The sequence below is a fragment of the Bos grunniens genome, chromosome 6 (assembly GCF_055505025.1).
Source record: "Bos grunniens cultivar Pamir isolate PY7600 chromosome 6, Bosgru_T2T1.0, whole genome shotgun sequence".
NCBI classification, from domain to species: Eukaryota; Metazoa; Chordata; class Mammalia; order Artiodactyla; family Bovidae; genus Bos; species Bos grunniens.
The window spans coordinates 21,432,283-21,456,754 of NC_141170.1; the positions used below are offsets into that span (position 1 = coordinate 21,432,283).

Consider the following 24,472-nt stretch of genomic DNA (forward strand, 5'->3'; position numbering starts at 1 on the left):
CTGAAGAGTATCACGGCTATGCAAAGGGAATGGGGAATGGAATAAAGAAGAAATATAAGTCCAGTGCCATGGAAGATCCCTAGGTCCTTCCTGAAGTTGGTAGCACTTGACATTGACTTGGGAGAGGGGCACTAGAGCTTCTTTAGCCTCAAAGACTTTGCACTGGAAGTTTGTCAGTAGCATTGTTTGTAATTATTTATTTGATGGATATCGCTGAATTCAGTTTGCTTTTCCTCCCTAGAATCAGATAAGAAAAATTGCACCGAAAATTCTTCAGCTCCTGACAGAATGGACAGAAACATTTCCTTATGATTTTCGGGATGAAAGAATGATGAGAAACTTAAAAGATCTGGCTCACCGAATAGCCAGTGGCGAGGAGGTTGGTAACCTAAATTGAGTAGAGTCATTCAGATTTCCAGGCAGGACCTTAGTTGGGAAGTGGTGCTGACTTGTACACTGGCATCTCCTCTGCTTCCTCTGGGTTTCTGCCTTTGGGCAAGTCCTCTCCACAGAGTACTGTTCTGTTTGGTGTGCCAGACAGAGCTGATTAGATGATCCCACTTCAAAGGGATGTGATCTAAAGTTTTATGTGATTAATTTGGGGATATGTTCATGTCAGTTCATGCAGAGATTCATGTTGCAAGTATGTTTTCATGGTGTTTTATTGATACCTCTCTTCCTTCCAGAAAGGTTTGATCTAGCAAGTTAGATAAAGAATATCACAGTAGGAGATATAAATACTAATACATATAAAATAACATATTTATATATTAACAGATAATAAGGAATATCTAGGAATATCTAGAAATACTAAATCAGAAATAGTTTGTATCATGGAAAGGAGAAAACGAATAGTCTAATATTAAGAACCAGTTGACTAGGACAAGATTGTTGTATTTCACTGTAAATCTCTAGGTAAAAGGAAAACACAGTTGGTTATATAATTTGCACTATCAGAGGAGCAAAACTATATAAATTCTTCAAAGAATTAAATAAAACTTTTTAAAAATGTCCTGCAAGGACTTGGTGAATATGATCATGGAAACTGTTCTGTGTAGTGTTTACAACAAATACTCCTTGGTAAAAACTGCTGCCATTAGATTATTATAAATTAGTAAAGGTAATTCTTTAGGAGTAGAAAAGACAGAGAAAAAAGGATTCAAGTCTTGTGCCCGGGAGTTGATTCAAGGCTAGCACCTAGACTAGGTGGAGATGGAAAATAAGTCTGTTAGATAATCTTTCGTAAATATCACGTTCCTCAATTGAGCCTTTGATAAGCACTAACTAGCTATGACAAATTCAAGGTTATCCTCTTTGAAGCAAGCCTGGAGGACTGGTGTTCTGTGTTGAGGCTTGTTGGGCAAGGAGGCCTTTGTAGTTTCCGTGTTGCTGGCGTGCTCCAGGGAACACATTACTTAGGCCCAGATACAACATTCAAAAAAGATAGATGAAGCGTTTGGCAAAGCCAGTGGTGTCTTGTTTCATTTGTCTTAAAATGCATTTTCCCATTATGGATACCCTAACTGGAGAAATCATTCTTTCAGTGATGTGCCGTCAAGATCCTATAACAAGACACCCTATCTATTCTGTCTGCTTCTGGTGAATACATTTTAATACTGTTTCCCCAAACTTAAAAAAATCAGACAAATTTTTCTAAGATTAACACTTGAAAAATGTGCACATGCTTGCCACATTATGTTCTCATGAAAGTGGAATTAATCCTTTTACAGTTCCCCTATGACTTTGTCGAGCTATGGGTTGGGAAGATTCCCTGGAGAAGAAAATGGCAACCCACTCCAGTGTTCTTGCCTGGAGAATTCCATGGACAGAGGAGCATGGTGGGGCAGCAAAGAGTCGGACGCAGCTGAGTGCATAAGCACATATGACTTTATATTGAACACTGGTGCTCAGAACAGCCATAACTGCTACAAGACTGAATGAGTAGTTCCCTGGGTCCTTTTGCAAATTCTGACACTTCTAATCATTTTGCTAGTTTGTGTGTAACAGGTTCTAGCAAGATAGGAATTGGTATGTGCATCACTCATAAAGGCAAAAGTTAGGCATCACTGTTTTTTAGTAAATCTTTTCTTAGAGCGCTAAGCTGCTATGCTGCTTGGCAGAAGCAGGGCTGTCTCGGTGACCTAAGTTTATGACAAGCTGCTCAAAAGATTAGTGGCATCATAAGGACTTTTTCTTGTGTGAGGCTAAGCCCTGACTCAGGCAGTGCTTCATTTCAGTTAAGTTGTGTTTAGATACTTAAGTTGATATGGCAGTCAGCTTCCTTTTTCTCTATCGCCTTTTTAAAAGGTAGAAATGATGCCTTGTTTTTTTCCAAAGGAATACCTTAAAAATCTTTTTCAGATACAGTGCCAAATGGATGGCTTTTTGTCCTTCTTGTCATGGAAGTTCATAAAGGGGATTGCTGCTATCTGTATTGGCCAGATTGGGTCCAATCTCTTTTTAACAGGATCCAGCCATTCAAGAATTGGATGGAACCAAGCAAGGGAGCCAGACAGTCTTGTGCCTGGGCTTCTTCTCAGCCCTCCTGTGTTCACAATAAATCCTTGATAAACCCTGACGTCTTCAGAGAGTTTTAAGTGTGAAAAGAGGAGATGAGAAGATAAGCCAAGTGTAACCACAGAGTTGGTTGATTCATCTAGGGCTTGAGTGGAGAGATGTCACCTGCCATGATTCGACTGGGTTTATAGTGAGATGCTATTCCTTCAGCCACTTATATAGCCAGTATTCAGACATGGGTCCATGATTTGGCAGCTGGTTGATTTGAGTGCTTTGGCAAGTTCTCTAAATTCTCTGCTCCTCCTTCATTTCTATCAATCCTAGAAGTAAAGTTTTGTGATTGATGCTCTTTTCCTCGGTCTGTGCTTGGCAGGCCACTTAACCTGTCTTGGGCTGAAGTGTCTTTCCTTGGAGAGATCTTCCCCCACCACCCAGCCATGGTCACTCCCCATTGTTGGCTCTCACCACCAATTTCTTCATAGCACTCTGTGATTAGTAATTACTCTCTTTATGACTTGTTTTCCCCCCATCTAGACTCCATGCTGTGCCCCTTCTGCTCACATAGCACCTTAACTCCTAGCCCAGTACCTGGCATTTAATGGGCACCCAGGAGTGTTTGAATGGAATGAATGAATGAGTTAACAAACTAATCAATTATTGGAATAGGAAAAAATATTTCCCTCCACTGGAAAAAGGATCTCCCTTCTTGGGAAGGAGTGTGAGCTTGGGTTGGGACTTGTTGCATCTTGCCTGGGACTTTTTTTTGGCAGTCAATGGATCCAGGTGTGCTCCCTATGTAATTTAGTTGAGTTCTGAATCTGCTAGAACAGTTCCACATAATATGACCTAATATGTTTCCTGCCTCAGGATTTGCCCAAAATGAACAGGTTTATTAGGACTTGGCTGCAAGGAACCTGAAATGAAACTGATGATTGAATTACATGACAAATGACTATTGTGGGCAGAATGCAATTTTCTCTTCCTTAAGGGGCTGGTCTTTATTCTATCTTTATTTGCCAGGTAATTACTGACACTGGCATTTGAAGTTATAAAAAAGATTAAGTACATATTTAGCAATCCATGATTCAGGAAGGAAGCATGCTTAATGACACCAAGCTTTGGTTTCTCAAATGGAGTCAAGCGGCAGCAACAAACTTTTCAAAGAGATCACACACGTGCGTATCACACACACATTCCTCTCTGTCTCACACACACACACACACACACACACACACACCTGCGTGTGCACCTGTGCACACACTCGTTCCTTGTTACTTGAATGGCTCTTCCCCTGTACCCTGTTGCATACATGTTTTCCTCATATTTTACTGCTTTTTGCTCACTAGCTGAATCCTCCACTGTACATTCCTCTGCCTGTTCCCTAAAAAGCACTTTTTAAGTGCAGAATAAGGATCTTTCACCAAATATTCTTTGCTGTGTGTCAGAATCACCTGGAGAGCATTTATTATGATATTTGGAACCAAAGACCGCAGAAACCATTTGAAGTTGATGGATTTTTACCTAACTTAAGATTATGAAAGTAGAAGAAGCAAGGGAAATAGGGATGAAGGATTTTTATTTTACTCTTCTTTACTTTCATTGAGGTACAGTTGACATATAACCTTGTATTAGTTTTAAGTGTACAACATAATGATTCATGGCTTATGTACATGGCAAAATGATCACCACAGTGAGTCTGGTTAACATCTGTCACCTTTCATAGTTAAAAAATTTTTATCTTGTGATAACTTTTAAGATCTCTTAGCAACTTTCAAATATGCAATGCAGTATTATTAACTGAAGTCACCATCCTTCCTGGACATTACATCCCCATGACTTATTTTATAACTGGAAGTTCTACCTTTTGACTCCCTCTTACCAATTATGCTCATCCCGCAGCGAAGGATTTAAAATAGCCCTCAATTTGGCCTAAAGTGCTTTGAATTCTGAAGAAAGAGGCACTTTCTTTGAGTGACAAGCATATTATCAAATAGATAGCATCTTCTAAACTGATAACTTTAGTGCTGTGTCAAGACAGCTGCTTTGAAGGCTCAATTTTTTAAACACTTAGGTATTTCGTTAGTGACTTTAGGGTGATCTGTGAAGGTAGAAGAGGGCAAAAGGTCATCTAATGAACCAGTTTAAAGAACTCAGTGGAATATATACCAGACAAACAGAGAAGAAGAGAAGGAAGGTTGTGTGTGCTTTTTCACCTTGACTGTATGAGAATTGCTCATTCTCTCCTGTTTGTGATTTTCCTCCATTTAAGTATGAAAACATCTGTTCATTTAAAATTTTGTAAGATGCTCTGGTAAAACAAATTACCACTGTTGAAAAAATAAGATGGTTCTTAGGCTTCTAGGTAAGATGCCATTTAATTTTCAGGTAATTAATCTCAGCAAATGTTATTGTGGTACTTTTTGAAAAGGACCTGATTAGTTAGTAAAGCATGGATATAGGGTTTTCATCTGGAAATTCACTGGGGCTGTCCCTCTTTGGAGCTTTAACCTAAGGACCACACTAGCAATGAATTAGCCTGTATGCCTTTCTTTGATACCAGCGTCACAGTTGACTTAGATGGCTAAGTGTTTGGCAATTTTTGGCTGGAAAAGGAAGAATAAAAGAATACCCCTAACTTACATCATGATAACTGCCCCCTAGGGATTGATTGTGGAGTTATTTTTTGGACTTAATAACTATTTTAAAAGTCAAGAGGTTACATTTATCTATAATACGTGCATTGCTTTTAATACTAATTTATCTTAGTGCGTGGCTGTAGCATGATGTAGTCACAAACCAGGCAGCAGCTGGTAGTAGCATTACGGGGAGAATTGCCATGTGAAAGAATTTGATTGTAAACATTAGCGCTGACTCATGAGTGTGACAAAAACAGACACGAGCCGAATGGAGGTCAGATACCAAAAAGGAATATCCAAGGCTTCTTTTGGTGGGGACGCATGTTATATGTAGAAGTCAGGAAGGTGGTTAGGGGCTGAGTAGGAAGTGATGGTGTATTTCTGACAAATAGTTGTTTGTACTTAGACAAATGTGATTGGGAATGTTAGAAGTAGAAAAATCAAGAAGGTGGGCCTAAAGAAAAAGAATTAGGAAAAGGATGCTCTGACTTGAGATCTGTGCATCTTCACCTCCCAGAAGAAAACCAATAGGTTCCTATTTCACTCCAGAGAACATTAGTTGTATGTGGTTCCTATTATATGGAATTCCCTCAATAGCTCATCTAAAATATCACTGTAGTTGTTTCATGGCCCAACTTGAGTCGCACTCCCAAGAGCAACCCAAGGAAAGAACTAAATCTTGCAGGTCTGAAAAGACACCGTATGTATATGTGTCTTTTAAATTGTTAGAGCAAAACTGACTGCCTCTAACTGCCCTCCACCAAGGTGGCTATCCAGCATCAAAGTAAGAGCATCAAGTGCAGATCTCTTGAGTTTGTGGTGTGGATGCACAGGCAGAGTGAGGAGGTCATCCTTTGCTTGTTTCCTGGCAGACATATCGGAAGAATGTCCAGCAGATGATCCAGTGTCTGATCCGCAAGCTGGCCGCACTCAGCCAGTATGAGGAAGTTCTGGCCAAAATCAGTTCCACGTCGACAGATCGACTCACAGTTCTCAAGACCAAACCACAGTCCATCCAAAGGGACATCATCACTGTCTGCAGTGACCCTTACACGTTGGCCCAGCAGCTGACTCACATAGAGCTGGTGAGGCCGTTGTCATCCTTGTCTTTATAACCCAGACTTGGTTTGCCGTGGTAACCAGATAGCATGTTCATTGGCAGTAATGTCAAGGGAGAGGTGAAAATAATCCAAATGGGAGCTAATCTATGAAATAGCAGCAGCATGTTTTGTTTAGATATTTGCCTATGACTGTTTCTGATATTTTGAGAATTCACTTTAAAATAAATACTAAGCAAGAGCGAAGAGGTTATTGACCTTCCTCATGTTACCCCTCTAATGAATTTTTCCATTGCTCGCTCAGCCTTTTACTTTCTAATATATACATTGACCCAAGCAGAAAACTGTCTCTGCTCAGATCTTAAAGATGATGACGGTTTTGAAGGTTAAAGGCTCATTTTACAAGTTGCCTGTTAAAAATGAGGATAGTGGCAGAAATTAATAGACAGAATGGAAAGACCATTCCTTCTCCTTTTCTTCAATACCGCTGAAGCTTGTGTTTCTTCAATAGTGTTGGGTTTGTGTTTCAGGAGAGGCTCAATTACATTGGCCCAGAAGAATTTGTACAAGCCTTTGTGCAGAAGGACCCTTTGGACAATGACAAGGTAATGGGTCTACCCAGAGGTTAGCCCTGAAGTTGGAAATGGAATTCTTTAGTCCATGATAGTGGGTATGAGAGACAGAAATTGGAACAATTTTGTTTTAGGTTTTAAAGATCAGGAAGTTGTTTTTTTAAAATTCATGGTATTGCGATATTTGTTTTATTGTGGTAGTCTGGAGCCAAACCCACAATATCTCTGAGGTATGCCTGCACTTTGTGCACGAGGCTTTTTTTTTTTGATCATCCTACACACCGTGTGGGATCTTAGTTCCTCAACCAGGGATCGAACCCGTGCCCCCTCCAGTGGAAGCAGGGAGTCTTAATCTTAACTACTAGATCACCAGGAAACTCCCTCAGAAAGATTTTTTTTTTTTTCAGCCATGTCTGATTCATTGCATTTTTATTCTTGAGTGTGGTCTCCAAGTGCCATAACAGTATTCTTACCCTATCACCAACTTTTATCCTCTCTCTCTCTCTCCTTATTGGGAAATTTAATAAGCAAGTAGATGCAGGCATTTGTAGTGATGAAGGTAGGAGAGAAAGGATAATGGTTTTAGCAGGTTAAGTCAGAAAGAAAATACAAGAGGATGCTCTGTTCATGATTCAACAGTAGCAGGGGCGGTAAAGACAGGATGCATGTCCAGTGTGCTAAGGACAGGTCTTTACTGCTCTGCCTCTTGTTTTAAGGTGCATCCCTCATGGCACGTTTGTTGCCTGAGTGCAGCCCATATGGTCAGCAATTGATGGTAGACATGGCTGTAAGGCTGGTGTACACACACATAAGAAACTTTTGCTCGCGTTACCTCCAGGAGTATTAGGCAAAGACTGTATCACCCACTAATGAAAGCTCCTCTTCCAGAGTAGGGGCAGCAGCTGTTTTCCGGCCTTAGAATAGTTTCGCTCAGTACAGGAAGTGAAGATCAGGTTTTGCAATAGAGGCTAGTGGACTTTTTTGTTTGCCTCATTTGGAAGGAAGGAAAGAGGGGTGTAATTAACCTGTTTAAGCTTGGCCTTGAACTCTGAGATGAGCTTAACTTCTTTTTGCTTTTGAACAATATGTCACCCACTCTCCAAAAACCGGGACAGTGTAAACTTCCGCTTTACCTACCTTGGAATATACTAGTTTCTTGCTACACAGTGTTCCAAAATTATCTCCTAGATTTAATCTTAAGAGAAAATTTTCTAGACCTCTATACTCTCAGCTCCTCCATGCTATGTGAATAGCAGTAGGTAGTCACACCCCTATTAATTGGTCAAGATTGTTTTAGAATGCAGCCAATACATAGGTATATATATATATTTGGGAATGGTACTTCTGAGGACTGTTCTCACCCAGAGTAATTTAGTTTCCTGGGAGAGAAGGCACTGCCATGAATGCAGCAGAATAGGTTTCTAGATCTTCAGGTTTTCACAGGACTATACTAAGAGACTGATACTTCTATATTGAGAGTTATGGGCTTCCCCGGTGGCACTAGCGGTAAAGAACCTGCCTGCCAATGCAGGAGATCTTAGACATGCATGTTCGATCCCTGGACCAGGAAGATCCCCTGGAGAAGGGCCTGGAAACCCCCTCCAGTATTCCTGCCTGGGAAATTCCATGGACAGTACAATCCATGAGTGTCACAAAGAGTCGGACAGGACTGAAGTGACATAGCAGACACACACGCGGGAGAGTCAAGACTATTAGGGGTTTGTTCTCTTTTTCCCCTCCCTACTGCCCCGCCATCCTCAAAAGTCTTCCTAATTCATAAACTGAGAATAAAGGCCTATATCTGACAAAAACAAGAGCCTCATACACCCTTTTATCCTCCAACTCATCTGCTCATTTTACTTTCTCAATAGAGTTGCTACAGTGAACGGAAGAAAACACGGAACTTAGAAGCCTACGTGGAATGGTTTAATCGCCTCAGCTACTTGGTTGCTACAGAAATCTGCATGGTGAGAAAATGAATTTTTCTCCCAGCCCTCTATCTTACTTTTTCATACTTCCTTTATATTTGTTGGGCCTACATGTTGCACAACTGCTCTCTTTCTTCTCATTCTGTACAGCCTGTAAAGAAGAAGCATCGAGCAAGGATGATTGAGTATTTCATTGACGTGGCTCGGGAGTGTTTTAACATTGGCAACTTCAATTCCTTGATGGCAATAATCTGTGAGTGTTTTCTGAGAGATATGTTTCCTTTGTTTGTATAGGTTCTGTGAAATGGACCCACTAAGAATTAGCAAATAGTACAGTTTTGTTCATGAAAACTGTACTTATTAATCCAGACTTGTTTCAGAATGATCAGAAAGCTTTAAATATACAAACTGATACAAATACGTTTAATCTTTTATAAGTATATAAGAATTCATGGAATATGTTTAGTTAATCTTCATCTGAATATTTAAAAGATATTTGCCTAAATTAAGGATTTTAGAAAGTGTTTGAGAAGCTTGTGTATCAAGCATTATAGAAACATGATCTGAGAGTAAATCAAATGATTCCACTGGTAAGACAAGAGGTTGGCCTGAGAAACTGGAACATTTTCTAACTACCCGTGTTCCTAGTACTTGTCATCTGCTGACCTCATTAGCCTCACAAGGATTTTTAATGCCAGCGACTATTCATTCAATAAACATAGGGCATGGGGGTAACACTGTATCTTCTTTTTTTTTCCAGTTTATACCTGTTTTCTTGCTATGATTATTGATAATGACTGTTTCATTTAAAAATATCCTGATTTATATGATAAACGATATGGCTATCTTACACATTATAAGTACTCAGTATATATATGAATATTTACCTGGCTGTTTAGAATCAGGGTCAGTTTGAAGCCAGAGAATCTACTGAATTTAATTTAATAATTTTAATTTTAATAACCCCCCTCATGAATCCCTTTTTCCCTTAAAAAATCTTTTTTCCCCCTCGTCTCCCCCATAAAAATAACTGGTGAATCTTCAGCTTATTGTCTGGCTTACTGCACAAAAATAGTGAACAGAAAAGTCATCTAAATCAGGGACTTCAACGGCCCACAGTCTAGGTAACAGAAGATTACCTAATTTCCCTCTTGTACTATTAAGAAAATGTCAGGGCAATTTATGTCACAGGAGAAAGTATTTGTAATACATCTAGCTGAACACTTGTATTCAAACTCTGTAAACGACCCTACAGAGCAACATGATGTAGACAAATAACCCAGTGAAAACAAGGGCAAAATACATGAGCAGTTCATAAAAGAAGATACGCTGATGGCCAGACAGTATATGAAAAGAAGCTCTACGTCATTAGTCATCAGAAAAATACAAATTAAAATTAGAATCACAGTGAAATACATTTCACACACTGGAGTAACTGAAATTAACAAGACTGGTTGAACCAAATATTGTGAGGATTATGGACCAAGTAGAATTCTCAGACCTGGGTGGGGTTGTGAAATGGGACAGCTACTTTGGAAAGTCGTTTGGCAAGTTTTTTTTTTTTTTTTTTTCAAATAAAGCTAACTTCCTTTTACTTAGTAATGAACACTTTTTCAGAATGTACCTTACAATGACTTCTCTGATTTCTCCGTTTCCACTTTCTTTTTCTCGCCTTCCATTGTAATCGGAAGCTGGCATGAACATGAGCCCCGTCTCTCGACTGAAAAAAACTTGGGCCAAAGTGAAGACTGCCAAGTTCGATGTTCTTGAGGTATGTGAAGCGGATCTCTTGCTGTTAAGTAACATTTTGGCCCGGAATTATTTGGACTTTTTGAATCCAGCATTTAAAGTATGATCTCATAAACTTTCTGCAGGTGAGAAGTGTGTAGTTCATATTCTCCTCTCTTTTGTCTACAGCATCAAATGGACCCTTCGAGCAATTTCTATAATTATCGAACAGCTCTTCGTGGGGCAGCACAAAGGTCTTTAACTGCTCATAGCAGCAGAGAGAAGGTATGTGTTTAAACAAGTCTTATTCGTGGTACAGTTGCCACGTGTTGCACTGAAATGCAGTGTGTGTGTGTGCGTGCTAAGTCGTTTCAGTTGTGTCTGACTCTTTGTGAACTTACGGACTGTAGTCCACCACACTCCTCTGTCCATGGGGATTCTCCAGGCAAGAATATTGGAGTGGGTTGCCATCCCCTCCGCCAGGGGATCTTTTCCACCCAGAGACTGAAGCCGTGTCTCTTGCAGCTCCTGCCTTATAGGCAGATTCTTTACCATTGAGCTTCCGGAGAAGCCCTGAAATGCACTGTACTCAGCTGCTTTTACCTGTTTAGATCTAAGAAAGAAAGTTCATATGCTGTAGACATGTTTCTCACTTGCCACATAGGGAGGGGAGATGCTAAAGAAGAAGGAGGAAAGGGGAAGGTAACTTGGTAGCGAGCTTTGCAAACGTTATTATTGCATTATTTAAGTGATTATTTTGTAATGTGTCATGGTTGTGTTTCAAGCAATAAATTAAGTCCTACGTTAAGATGACTAATGGCATTAGAGAGTAATTTGATTTAATGGAATACAGACATTTAAGCTCTGTACAAGGTAGCTGACATAATGTAATCTTCTAAAGAATTAGCTTACCTCCCATGGTTAAGTCATTTATTTTCAGAAAGTAGGTTAGTTGCTGTAGCATTAGGCCTGCTGTTACTAATTGGGTATGTGGGTGGCAGGAAAAGTGCCAGGATGAGGTCTGAGAAATGAATGGTCTGCACGCTACCTGCCCTATCCTTAAACATTTCACACCGTCCTGGATCAGCCGTGCTCCTGACTTGGAAGGGCCTTTACCCACATTTCATACATGGGAAGCAGAAGTCATTTTGACATTAGGAAATCATGTTATTTGAGAAGTAAATACTTGGTTACAGTAAATGGGCTGATGAAGGTTGCTTGGTGAAAACAATTTTCTGCTTAGGTTCTACCCCATCTTTTAACTTGAACTATATGCTCCAACAAATCAAAGAAAATGAGGATACAAGATTTTAGGCCCTCTTGGTCACTCACCCTCAAAAGCTTCAGCCTCCGTGATCTAAAATGAAAACAAATGCAAAAAGAAATCTCATCTTTTAAGCATGCTAAATTGCTTCTCACCAAAATCTAAATTTTTGGTTCTGATCATGTTTGAGAGCTATTGTAAATACATTAATTTTTTAAATAAAGAAGCAAGGTCGGAGTGGGGATGAAGCAGAGATGACTATCTCAATTTAGCCCAAGGGAGTATATAAGCTTTTATTTTTATTATTTTAATGTTTTATTTATTTGGCTGCTCTGGATGTCAGTTATGGCATGTGGTATCTAGTTCCCTGACCAAGGATCAAACCCAGGTCCCCTGCATTGGGAGTCTGGAGTCTCAACCACTGGACCATCAGAGAAGTCCCTATATGAGCTTTTTTTTGTTTGTTTGTTTGTTTTTAATTTTATTTTATTTTTAAACTTTACATAATTGTATTAGTTTTGCCAAATATCAAAATGAATCCGCCACAGGTATACACGTGCTCCCCATCCTGAACCCTCCTCCCTCCTCCCTCCCCACACCATCCCTCTGGGTCAGTACTACTTTTCCACATCTCAGTACTTCCATGACTAGATTGAAAAAAATCTAATCGGAAGCTTTTTATGCTTCAGAAAATGAGCAGACTTGTGGGAGGATACCAGCACCCAGAATGTGCAAGGCTTTCTCTGCAGAACCTTTGTGAGTTACAGGGGTCTCTGTCCAAGGGAGGAAGCAGCTGTAGAGTCATCTCTGTCAATCAGGAACTGCGTGCACGTATGCATGCCTACTCGGTCACTCGGTCGTGTCCGACTCACTGCGACCCCATGGACTATATAGCCCACCAGGCTCCGCTGTCCATGGGATTTTTCAGGCAGGAATACTGGAGTGGGTTGTCAGTTCCTCCTCCAGGGGTTCTTCCCAACCCAGGGATTGAACCCGAGTCTCCTGTGTCTCCTGCATTGGAGGGTATATTCTTTACCACTAAGTCTGAAGCTGCAGCACTGGCCAACCCCCCCAACCAAGATCTCAGTGAATGTTGTACTTGTGGGGCTCTGATAGCTTTTTCCAGAAAAACAGTATTTACCCTTTCTGTCATTGAATAAATTGTCGACTTTAATTTCATTTTTTTCTTAAACCAGTTCTGTCTGAGCATATGGATTGTATTCTGCAGTTCATAAAACAAATGGTATCACCACCAATTTTTTAAAAATCTGACATTTCTAGTTCACAGTTGTCCTCCAAGTCTATGAATGAAAGCATTTGGGGGGATAAGAGCCATCTTTGATTCAAGAGAATTGGAATATTTTTTTCTTTTTTTGAAGTGAGGGTAAACTCTTTACCTCTGAGTTATTGCCTATTTTAAAGTCTTCCTGGAAACATGACGAGAGTAATACAATCTTTGATATTCTTTGAATTATGTTTATGTGGCCGATGTGGTTTCTCTCTAGGAACCACATCATAGAACAGATTAAATCTGTCTGTCACATAGGGGCCGTTAAATGATCCTTAAATAGCTGGTTTTCCTCTGAGTCCTTGTGTCTCCTGGTTTTTCACCACTCCTCATGTGAGTGTATGGTTTTAAATACTTTTACCATCCCATTTCTGATCGTGGGAACTTATTCCTCCTCATCACCATTCATGTCTAGGTGTGGAACTGATAACTCCTTTAAGGTGTAGCTGCCAAGTTTGTGAATTTAGAATATTGTGAAAGGGAATTAGGAAACATTACTACTTGAGAAGTTTTCCCACGAAAGCCTTCATTGAAAGACTTCTCAGAAACCAAACTTTTGTTCCTGTTAGTAGCCTATATGTCCACCTTAGCTCTGGAAATCCAGAGTCCTTGTAGTCTCCCGATTTTTACTGTGGTGGATTTGGTAGGGGCTGCCGATCTGAAGGGAACCATTCATGAGGAAATGAGAAGGTGAAGGAGCTTGTGAGTCCGCTCTGTCTAGCATATGGGCATCAGGAACAGAGCAGGAATAATAAGGGAGATTATTTCTCTTGCTGCATCTTGGAAAAGTAGTTCTGACAATCAATGGTGGATCAGTCCAGCAATTCCACTTTTGGGAATCCAAGCATATCAAAAACACCATTTAATTCGGAAAGATATATGTACCTCATGTTCATTGCAGCATTTTTTACAAAGCCAAGATATGAAAACAGTCTTATCCACTGATGGATGAAGAAATTGTAATTTATGTATACATACATATATACACACACATACATATATATAAAATATATACATACAAATATATATGTATTGCAATCTATTCATTATATACATAATGGAATATTATTCAGCTATTAAAATGAATGAGGTTTTACCATTTGTGGTAACATGGGTAAAACTGGAAGACATAAAGTGAAATAAATCAGATTGAGAAAGACAAGTACTGTATGATCTCTCTTATATGTGAGATCTAAATGTATATATATGTGTGTATATATATATATAATTTTTTTTTTCATTTTAAGACAAGCTTATTGATAGAACAGATTGATGGTTGTCAGAGACATGAGGTAGGGAATGGGGGAAATAAGTGAATTGTTCTTCTTTTTTTTCTGGTTCAAGTAAATTTTATTTTTTAAAAAAGACTGGATTGTATGGCACACACCATGAATGCAAAACTCACATATGTTATAGCCTCTGCCACCTAGCTAGAGGCATGTGACAAGAACTTCTGAAGAGTTTAAATATCCTTGTAAGACAGTGAGTGATCAGTACCATATGTAGGTCCACCTTAATTATAATTCAGTCCTCATTTTCCTGATGATGATCCATCAGCAGTATTTGTCCCCTTGTATGGGGCCCGTGGGTTTGGGGGGCGGGATGCTTAATTGAGGTCAGTTTTGTATTATTTAATTTAATCCTTGCCACAACTCAGTGAGGCACTGTTTCCATTTTAAAGTGAAGAAACTAGGCTTTCTTAGTATGTTAGCCTTATACCTGGGGTTGGCAAACTTTTTCTCTTAGCGACCAGATCATAAATATTTTAGGCTTTGTAAATTGCACAGTTTCTGTTGCAACTACTGAGCTCAGACAGAGTGGCACAAAAGCTGACGTAGGTGATGTGCAGGTGAGTGGATGAATGTGACTGTTTCACATGAAAGCTGTCTGGACACTGGAATTTTAACTTCATGCTCATGAAATATTATTCTTTTGCTCTTTCCCCAGCCATTTAAAAATGTAAACTGCGTGACCTCTAGGCCATTCCAAAACAGGTGATGAGATGGGCTGGCCTGTGGGCCACAGTTGGCAGACTCATGGTTTATATGGCCAGTCGAGTGTGGAGCCAGATTTGAAACTGAGAGGCTGCCTCTCAGTTCAGGCATTTGAATCTGGCAGAGGCAAAGCCCAACACTTTGCAGGCACAGGTGGTCTTGCAAAGAAGTGAGGTGCAGATGTGCTTTTATCTTTGTGGTGATGGCTGTTTAGTTCTAAAATAATAGAAAAAATAGCCAGTAAAATTATGAGAAGGTTATGAAGGGACCTTTACGAATTCAGTTTAGAGACTTCCAGACAATAGCAAATAATTCAGGGCTTCCCTGCTGGTCTAGTGGTTAAGAATCCGCCTTGCAGTGCAAGGGATGCCGGTTTGATCCCTGGCTCAGAATGATCCCACATGCCTCAGGTCCAGCTGAGCCCATGAGCTACAACTGCTGAAGCCTGCTCACCTAGAGTCCATGATCCGCAACAAGAGAAGCCACTACCATGAGAAGCCCGCACAGCACAGCTAGAGAGTAGCCCCTACTCACCGCATCTAGAGAAAACCCATGCAGCCACAAAAACCGAGTGCAGCAAAAAGAGTAAAATAAAGAAATAAATTAAAAAAAAAATTTTTAAGTACATTCAAAAGTGCTGTCAAAAAATCAGTAAAACAAAAAAATAATCAAAGCCTATCTTTTTTAAATGACTTTAGGGGAAAATCTGAATTTCTCTCTAGAAGTGAAAATGTATGCTAATATTTTTGTGTATAAGCCAAAACATATGTTTTCCAGACCTCCCCTTCATCTAGGATAGATGTACCACATGAGTCATAAGCTTGGGAAAACTTCAAAAACCTGCTCTTGGGTAAACAGCATAGGCCCACCCACGGGTGTTTGCAGCATCGTTTGCACTGTCGCAAATTTAGAATCTTCAAAAGCATGTTAGCATTTGAGAGAAAGTAGAAGTTACAAAGGGGAAGAACAGAGAGTCTTATTCTTTGTTCCTTCTGGATTTAGCAGGAATTAGGATACTGTCTCAGAGATTATGATTTTAGGTTAATTCGTTAAATATCACTCTAGCACACCAAAGATGTAAGGCAGGAAAGGCTTACTAAAGAAGGCTCGTTGTTTTTTAAACAACTATTAACTTGCACATGCATATCCCCCCTCACCTGGGCCTCCCCTCACAACTGTTGCGCAAGGTATTATACTGCTTTGGTGCTTTCCCAAGACAGCAGGTATTTACTTGTTCTGACATACAAGGCCAGATTTGCTCAATAGGAAGTTTGTAGCAACTATTACTGAAAACTCCCAGTTCTCAAGTTATCTTAAGCGGTGTGTACAAGAGAAGGAGCTTCCCAGGTGGCTCAGTGTTAAAGAGTCACCTGTCAATGCAGGTGACTCAGGAGATGCAGGTTCAATCCCTACTTCGGGAAGATCCCCTGAAGGAGGAAATGGCAACCCACTCCAGTATTCTTGCCTGGAAAATTCCATGGACAGAAGAGCCTGGCAGGTTACAGTCCATGAGACTGCAAAGAGTCAGACACGACTGAATAACTGAGCATATATACAGTTCTTCAAGGGAAAAGAAAATGTTCCTCTAAAAAGAAACATCATCTAAAATGTAGATGTGTAAATGATAGAAAAAGTACAGACCCTCACAGACAGATGGGTCACATATTTTAAAATCTTAGTACCTGTGGGACTTCCCTGGTGGTCCAGTGGCTGACACTCTGTGCTTCCAATGTAAGGGGCCCAGGTTCAAGCCCTGGTCAGGGAACTAGACCCCATAGGCTGCAACTCAAAGATTCTGAATGCTGCAGCTAAGACCCAGCACAGCCAAATAAATAAACATTAAAAAAAAATCTTTGTACCTGCGGTGGCAGGTATTCTATTATTTGGTTCTAACTGAATGAAAAGTAAGAGTCCTTTAGATCTTGTCCCTTTGATTATAACGAGAACTTTCAGATTTTACTCTGTGCTATTATGTTGAGAAAAATAAGGAAAACAACCTGAATCCATCCATCTCCCATTGCCACTCATCTTTGCTTCGTTTTGGTTATTAACAGCATTCGCATGTTCAGAAAAATTATGTAAAGAAGGAAATGGCTGTCATGGGAGGTCAGCAAAACACTGCACCCATCCTAATCCATGGCAGCCTACTATGGGAAATGGTGAGGGATGGGGAGCCTGGCGTGCTGCAGTCCATGGGGCTGCAAAGAGTTGGACATGACTGAGCAACTGAACAGCAACTATGTAATCCCTTCATTGATGTCTTGTATTGTTTGATGAGAGACTAAATGTTTATTTGCCCAAAACAAACCAGAATCTTTTTGTTTTCTCTAGATTGTGATACCATTCTTCAGTCTGTTAATCAAAGATATTTATTTCCTCAATGAGGGCTGTGCCAACCGCCTTCCCAACGGCCATGTCAACTTTGAGGTAAGGGTAGGTTGCAAAAATCTGAGCGCAGAGGACTAGCCTCTCCACCAAGTGCAGAGAGCCCAGGCCATCTGAGCTTGATTCTGAAGTTCTCAAACCAAGTTTTCTCTTTCCTTGCTAATCTGTGAGAAGATAACAGTGCTGAGTAGAATAAATTAGCTACACCGTTATTATTCTTATCCAGAGATATTTGAGTAACTTTTCACCACTACCTAAAAATACCAATAGCTGATTTTTCTTAAATTAAGAAAATGATGTAGTTAAGAAGATTAGAAGCCAGAAGAGAACATTAAATCATCCAAGCTCATGATTTTCGACAACTGCCTTTCAATTCAACTTTCATTTGATTCTTTTGTAGAAATTTTGGGAACTGGCCAAACAAGTGAGTGAATTCATGACGTGGAAACAAGTGGAGTGCCCATTTGAGAGGGACCGGAAGATCTTACAGCATCTGCTCACAGTACCAGTCTTCAGTGAAGATGGTGGGTAGCCTGTTAAGCTGTGACTGCTACCAGGATCTGTAGAACCTACAATCAGGAAATCAGTGTATTAAATGCTTGGTGTCTGGTTCCTTATGTAGTATGAAGCCTGTGTTCTGACCTGTTCCATCTTGAGTTTTCTGTTGCACAAAAAACTGTGTGATTTATCCCTAAAATATTTGAGTCAGGCACTCACTCACTCTTCAGCCACAAATAGTACATTTCTGTGTTTAAACAAAATTTTTATAATATTAGATCTGCAGAGCTTTGGGGCACAAATGGAAAGTTACTGAGGGATTTTTTTCCCCTTGTTCAGGCTTGCGTTAATGGAGAAAAAAGGTGTTTCGTGACATGTTGATATTCAAGATAAACTTGAAAAACAAAGCAGTTGCTACCCGCTGCTATTTGTAAAAAATAAACCATGGAAAGTCTTAACCTATTAAAACACTAGGGACTTTGAGACAGAAACAGTGATTGTGTACCAGAAAAACTGACTGGATATTTAAAGTTTGTAAAAGACTTGGGGATTGATTATATTACTCTATTATAGCCTAATATTATACAAATCAATTGCACTATTAACTATTTCTCATGGTAGATTGATAGTGTTTATGATAATGACTAAAGAACATTTTGAATTAATAAGATCTATTCCAGAGAGGGCTTGATTGTTACTAACCTCTGAAGGCAAGATTAATACCAAGCTTTTAAAGCTTTGGAAATCTTTTTGACTTAAAATTAAAGTGAAAACATTAGAAGAGTGAAAAATTGACCTAAAAACCCTAACTTTTTACCTGCTAAAAGGTCTTTTTAAAAGCTAACAGGGGTCCGGGAGTCTTTTTAAAAGTCCTGGTGGTCCAGTGGCTAAGACTCTGCACTCCCAGTACAGAGGGCCTGGGTGTGATCCCAGATCAGGGAACTGGATCGCATGTGCCACAGTGAAGATTGAAGAGCCCATGTGCCACAGCTAAGACCCGGCACAGCCAAATCAATAAATCAGTCCAGCAGAAAAGGCTCCCCATCCCAGTCCTCCGTTTTGTAAAGAGTATAAATGTGAGCGTATATTCCAGTCCTGTGGCTTGCCTTTATAAGCTTTTTTTTTTTTTTGCCTCAAAAATTGTATTAGTTATGGGCTTCCCTGGCGGCTTAGTGGTAAAGAATCTGCCTGCCAATGCAGGAGATACAGAGTTCAGTCCCTGGTCTGGGAAGATCCCACATGCTGTGGAGCAGCTAAGCCCACACTCCACAACTATTGAGCCTGTGCTCTAGAGCCCGGGAACCGCAACTCCCGAGCCCACGTGCTGCAGCTGCTGAAGCCTGAGCATCCTGGAGCTCGTGCTCTGCAACAAGAGAAGCCACCACAGTGAAAAGCCCTCTCACTGCAACAGAGAGTTGCCCCCGCTTGCTGCAGCTAGGGAAAAAGCCCCCCCAGGCCAGCCAAAAATAAATTTTAAAAAATATATAGATATATAAATAAGCTTTTAAAAAAATAGAACCTGGGAGATATGCTGTGGGCATGTCAGACTTTGCATGTCTTTCACAAGTATCCCTTTAACAGATAATAATAATAAATTGTCTTACTTAACCAACTGCTTTTTTGGTCTAGAGGCCCCTGGTGTTTTGTTGAGAGGGTCCAGCAGGGGCAAAGTAGTGTTCTGTGTTTCTAAAGCTTCCCAATTGTAATTCAGTGTTTTAAAGAGTGTGCTTAGCTGTAGGGTTTGGCTGAGGTTGAATGGGGGATGAATGGAGGTGGGTAATGTATCAGAAGAAGACTTCCGCATTCATGCATTCTTCCTTTTGGTTGATTGTAGCTCTCTACTTGGCATCCTATGAAAGTGAAGGACCTGAAAATCATATAGAGAAAGACAGATGGAAGTCCTTAAGGTGAGTCTCATTGCTTCTCATTGCTGTACAAATCTAAACATGTTGGCCTTAAGTGAAAAAAGCTATGTGCTTGCTGTAGGAAGTCCCTGCCTGCGTGTTGCAAGCCCTCTCTGTAGCTTATCTCTTGTTTACTAAATCTTTGTGGCTTAAAATCTTCATTGCCATCCTTCAGTTTTATTGCCTTTTTTTTTTTTTTTAAATACTGGCAGATATACAGTGACTCTCTGCTGCTTTTTCTCTCCCAGTATTTTATGGGATGAGGAACTGAAATTTCCCCATGGTGTGTTAAAAAGGCCTCTGACACATTTTCTTCATCTAAAAGATAAGAATTGTTCTAACACTAAAATTTTATTTGACCTGAGATAAAAAAGACCAATTGGTTTAGTAAATCTGAGAGCGTCACTTATTGCCTAGATCTTGGTCCCCTCTTTGGTTTGAGAGAGAGTTAGGACTTGAAACATAATCCACAATCTTTTCAAATTTAAACATTTTGTGATTTTATTAGTATTTTTGAACAAAACTAGGATAGATAAGTTTGTCTTTTAACCACTTGAGATGCTTTAATGGGCGAAAGTAGCCCAGGATATAGAATTACTATAACCAAAATTGCTGTTTGTGTATTTTTACTGAGAGACTCTAGGAGTGTGTGCCTTTTGGTACCAGGTTGGCAGGCCCATTTTCTCTTCTTTCCAGAGTCATTTGGGAGCCTTCGTTAAACTCGATCAGGGCTAGGTTTTATGAACCAGGGTGTCTAAGATATATTTGCTTTTGTGTGATTTTGTTTCAAAGGAAAATTTAGGCCTTCTTTGAACCTTTTATAGAGGAGAGATAAGGTACGGAGGCATTGGAATTTTATTATCATTAGAACAAATCGTGGTAATAGGCAAAGGACTGGAGCTGTTTCTTCTTTACCCTTCTGCTCTGTGAGCCTTAGGGTGAGCACTAGCTCCTCCCTCATGTCTGCCACAGCTCTGGACATGTTCTTGTGCTGCTGAGCAATGACACTGAGGGTAATGCAGGTGTTGGGCAAGGCAGAGCACCCCCAAGGAAGATAAAAAAGAAGTATGCGATGGTTCTTTGCAAAACCACACATGCTAAGTGGATTCTAAGGCTCATTAAAAGCAGAGACATCACTTTGCCAACAAAGGTCCATATAGTCAAAGCTCTGGTTTTTCCAGTAGTCATGTATGGATGTGAGAGCTGGACCATTAAGAAGGCTGACTGCTGAAGAATTGATGCTTTTGAATTGTGGTTCTGGAGAAGACTCTTGAGAGTCCCTTGGACTGCAAGCAGATCCAACCAGTCCATCCTAAAGGAAACCAGTGCTGAATATTCATTGGAAGGACTAATGCTGAACCTGAAGCACCAGTACTTTGTCCACCTGATAGGAAGAGCTGACTCATTGGAAAAGACCCTGATGCTGGGAAAGATTGAGGGCAGGGAGGAGAAGGGGATGACAGAGAATGAGGTAGTTGGATAGCATCACTCAAAAGACATGAGTTTGAGCAAACTCCAGGAGATAGGGAAGGATAGGGGAGCCTAACACACTGCAGGCCACGGGGTCTTAAAGGGTTGGACACTACTTAGCAGCTGAACAGCAACAACAGATTCTCAAATGATGTACCTACCTGAACTAGCAGTTCTCCCAGAAAATCTGAAAGACTTCAGTGCTTAATATTTTTCTGTCCTTTTTTAAAAATTTATTTAAAATTATTTTTTATTATAGTTGATTTACAATATTGCATTAGTTTCTGATGTATAGCAAAGCAATTCAATTTTATATATGTGTACACACACACACACACACACACACATATATATATACACATAATTTTTCAGATTTTTTATAGGTTATTACAAAATATTGAGTATAGGTCTTTGTTGTTTATTTTATATATAGTAGTGTGTATTTGTTGGCTTCCCTGTGACTTAGAGGTAAAGAATCTGCCTGCAATGCAGGAGATGTGAGTTCGATCCCTGGGTCAGGAAGATCCCCTGGAGAAGGAAATGGCAACCCACTCCAGTATTCTTGCCTGAGAAATCCCATGGACAGAGGAGCCTGATGGGCTATAGTCCAGAGGGTCAAAGAGTCAGACATTACTGAGGCAACTTAGCACACACATATCTCAGTAAAGCTGGAAAACAGTCAGAAGTTAATTATTAATATAGAATTTCTATCTTGCCCTATATACTTTTATTACTTTAGAGATGTGGAGAAATTCCCAGACTTGAGTATAGCAAATCCCAGAGGATTAGCGACTTAGCATGCATGGACACTGTGTATATGTTACTCTAAAATTTCTATCCCTCCCCCCGCTTTCCCCTTTGGTAATCCTGCTTTGTTTTCTATGTCTGTGAGTCCGTTTCTGTTTTGTCCATCAGTTCGCTTGCGTCATTTTTTTAGGTTCCTCACACACGTAATATCACATGATATTCGTCTGACTTACTGTAAACTATTTAAAATCGAGCTTCAAATATGGGAAAGACAAAACTGGTGTTACGTGAGGATTCTCATCCTCCTTCAGATCATCTGCCGCCTCCCTTCTGATCGTGTCTTCTTCATTCCTCAGATCCAGCCTCCTGGGCAGAGTTTAACACACGGGCTGCTGATTGCTGCTGTTGCCGCCGCCGCCGCCGCTGCATCACGTAGATCATCGAGGGGCTGGCCTTTGTGTTCGGGAATCTTGTGCTACCAAAAAAATCATGAAGTCCCTGCAAGCACGCTCCCTCAAGAGCAGATGGGGACCTTGCTCCCTGCAGCTGACAGATTGCCTCAGATTCTATGAGACTGAAATGTTCACTGAGGACACTTGAGAAAGAATCCTCTAAGGGTCCCAGCTCTGCAATGATTCATCTCCTGGAATTTCCATGTGAATCACAGCTCTGCACCTGGATGGAGCTTTCTTTTGTGTGTGTATGTGTGTGTTTTTGTTTTTTTGTGTGTTTTTTAATTTGGTTCGACATTTGCTGCTAATGGGACTTGCCCAGCTGAGGGCTGGCTCTTAGGAAGCCCATGTTTCTTTGTTAACTTAAAAGAAAAAGGGAGAGAAGGGAGGGGAAGCAAGCCTTCCTTTTAGATCCCAAACTGCAGCTCAGTGGCATTGCCCCAGAGGGATCAGGCTGGCTGGAAGCCAGCCTCGGACTTAGCTTCCCTGAGCTCGGGCTGTGTTGTGAATTCCCCTCTTCCCTTTTCCTATAAGGTTTTGAGTTGGCTGCTGGTTAGCAAACTCCTTTTTACCCATATAAGTTATTTAATATAATAATGAAGCTCAACACTGTGGTAGGAAAATAGCCACTAGAAAAAAAAAGGCAGAGTTTGTCATTGGACTGTGTAACTTTCTAGAAGGACTGTCTGTTTTCTTTACCCTCCTGAGCTGTTTACAACTGACCACTGTGTTCTACGGATGTATTTTTTAGTAGTCTTTTTTTGTTACTTAGTTTTCCATGATGTGTATTATTTTTTCCTCTTGTAAATTTGAATTATCTGACTGTAAGGGCCTTGGGGGGAAAAAAAACCCCATGGTCTAATTACAATTTAATTTTTTAACAGTCTGTTATTTTTCATTACCTTTTGGAATCTGTTGGCAACTGAACATGTGAACAGAAAACAAATTGGTAAAGTTACCCCCCGCTCCCTACCCACTAGAGCAGTGAACAAATGAAAAACATCTTGCTGTTAACTCAAGAGGTCAATCTAATTGTGAAATAGTTCACCTTGTTAAACATCTAAACAAATCCGTAGTTGCTCTGCAAACAGTCATTATTTACTCTAGGAGAATCTGTAGAGTAGTAAACTGTGCTAATGAAAAAAAACAAGACATCATGTTCAAAACAGAGATGTATTTGAAAACTTAATGACATGGTTTCAGAAAAACAGAGCATGTCTGTATACTGCACGCCATCTCAGCAGACCGAAAATGTCTCTAAGCTGTCCCTTTACAACCATCAATATATTTGACACTCTGCGGCCTGGAGTTGTGATGCCTTTCGTTTCTTTACTGGATGGAATTGATGGGGAGGTGGGGGCGGTGGGGGACTGGAGTCTCAGTCATTCGACTCAAGGGACTGGCTGGAAATGTGGCTTGTCCTTGGGGAAGTGGCCTTTAGAAGTATGTGTGTGGCTCCTGACTTCCTTGAACCCATTCTTGAAAACATGAAAGTGGTGGTTGCTCAGTTGTGTCCCACTTTTTGCGAACCCCATGGACTGTAGCCCAGCAGGCTCCTCGGCCCGTGGGATTCTCCAGGCAGAAATAGTGGAGTGTGTAGCCATTCCCTTCTCCAGGGGACCTTCCCCAGCCAGGGACTGAACCTGGGTCTCCTGCACGGAAGCTAGATTCCTTACCACTGAGCCATCTTTTAATAAGCATCACTTGCCAGACACGTCTGAATGTTTGGCATGGATCATCATCCCCACGCTTTTAGGTGTGGAAATAGGTGCATCAATAATGATGATGATTCGTTCAAGGCCATGTAGCTAATGAGAGACACAAAGACTTGACCTAAACCTTCTAATTTTAGAGCCCAGGCTGGAAATCACATTGTCCAGCTTTCTCAGACTTCAGTGTAACCTTCAAGCTTTCGAGGAACACGGGGATGTTGTTGACTTGCAGGTGTGGATTCTGTAGGTCTGGGTAGGGTGCGGGGCATGCTGATGTTGCTGGGCCTAGAATCTGAAGAGCAGCAGGGTGCCCTACAGC

At 40.5% G+C, this 24,472-nt stretch overlaps 1 protein-coding gene across 7 annotated transcripts in view; it reads left to right on the forward strand.

The window, feature by feature from the left end:
* RASGEF1B (RasGEF domain family member 1B) overlaps nucleotides 1-23,749 on the forward strand; it is a 660,269-nt gene extending 636,520 nt beyond the window's left edge. For all 7 annotated transcript variants that reach the window (XM_086405160.1, XM_086405157.1, XM_086405158.1 and 4 more), the window contains 11 exons: nucleotides 242-379; nucleotides 6,026-6,238; nucleotides 6,742-6,816; nucleotides 8,655-8,750; nucleotides 8,862-8,964; nucleotides 10,403-10,482; nucleotides 10,629-10,724; nucleotides 17,317-17,412; nucleotides 17,771-17,894; nucleotides 19,703-19,775; nucleotides 22,346-23,749. In XM_086405160.1, coding sequence (XP_086261286.1) covers nucleotides 242-379; nucleotides 6,026-6,238; nucleotides 6,742-6,816; nucleotides 8,655-8,750; nucleotides 8,862-8,964; nucleotides 10,403-10,482; nucleotides 10,629-10,724; nucleotides 17,317-17,412; nucleotides 17,771-17,894; nucleotides 19,703-19,775; nucleotides 22,346-22,370 — 1,119 coding nt within the window. In that variant the 3' untranslated portion in view covers nucleotides 22,371-23,749. The remainder of the gene's footprint in view (nucleotides 1-241; nucleotides 380-6,025; nucleotides 6,239-6,741; nucleotides 6,817-8,654; nucleotides 8,751-8,861; nucleotides 8,965-10,402; nucleotides 10,483-10,628; nucleotides 10,725-17,316; nucleotides 17,413-17,770; nucleotides 17,895-19,702; nucleotides 19,776-22,345) is intronic.
* The last annotated feature ends 723 nt before the right edge of the window (nucleotides 23,750-24,472 follow it).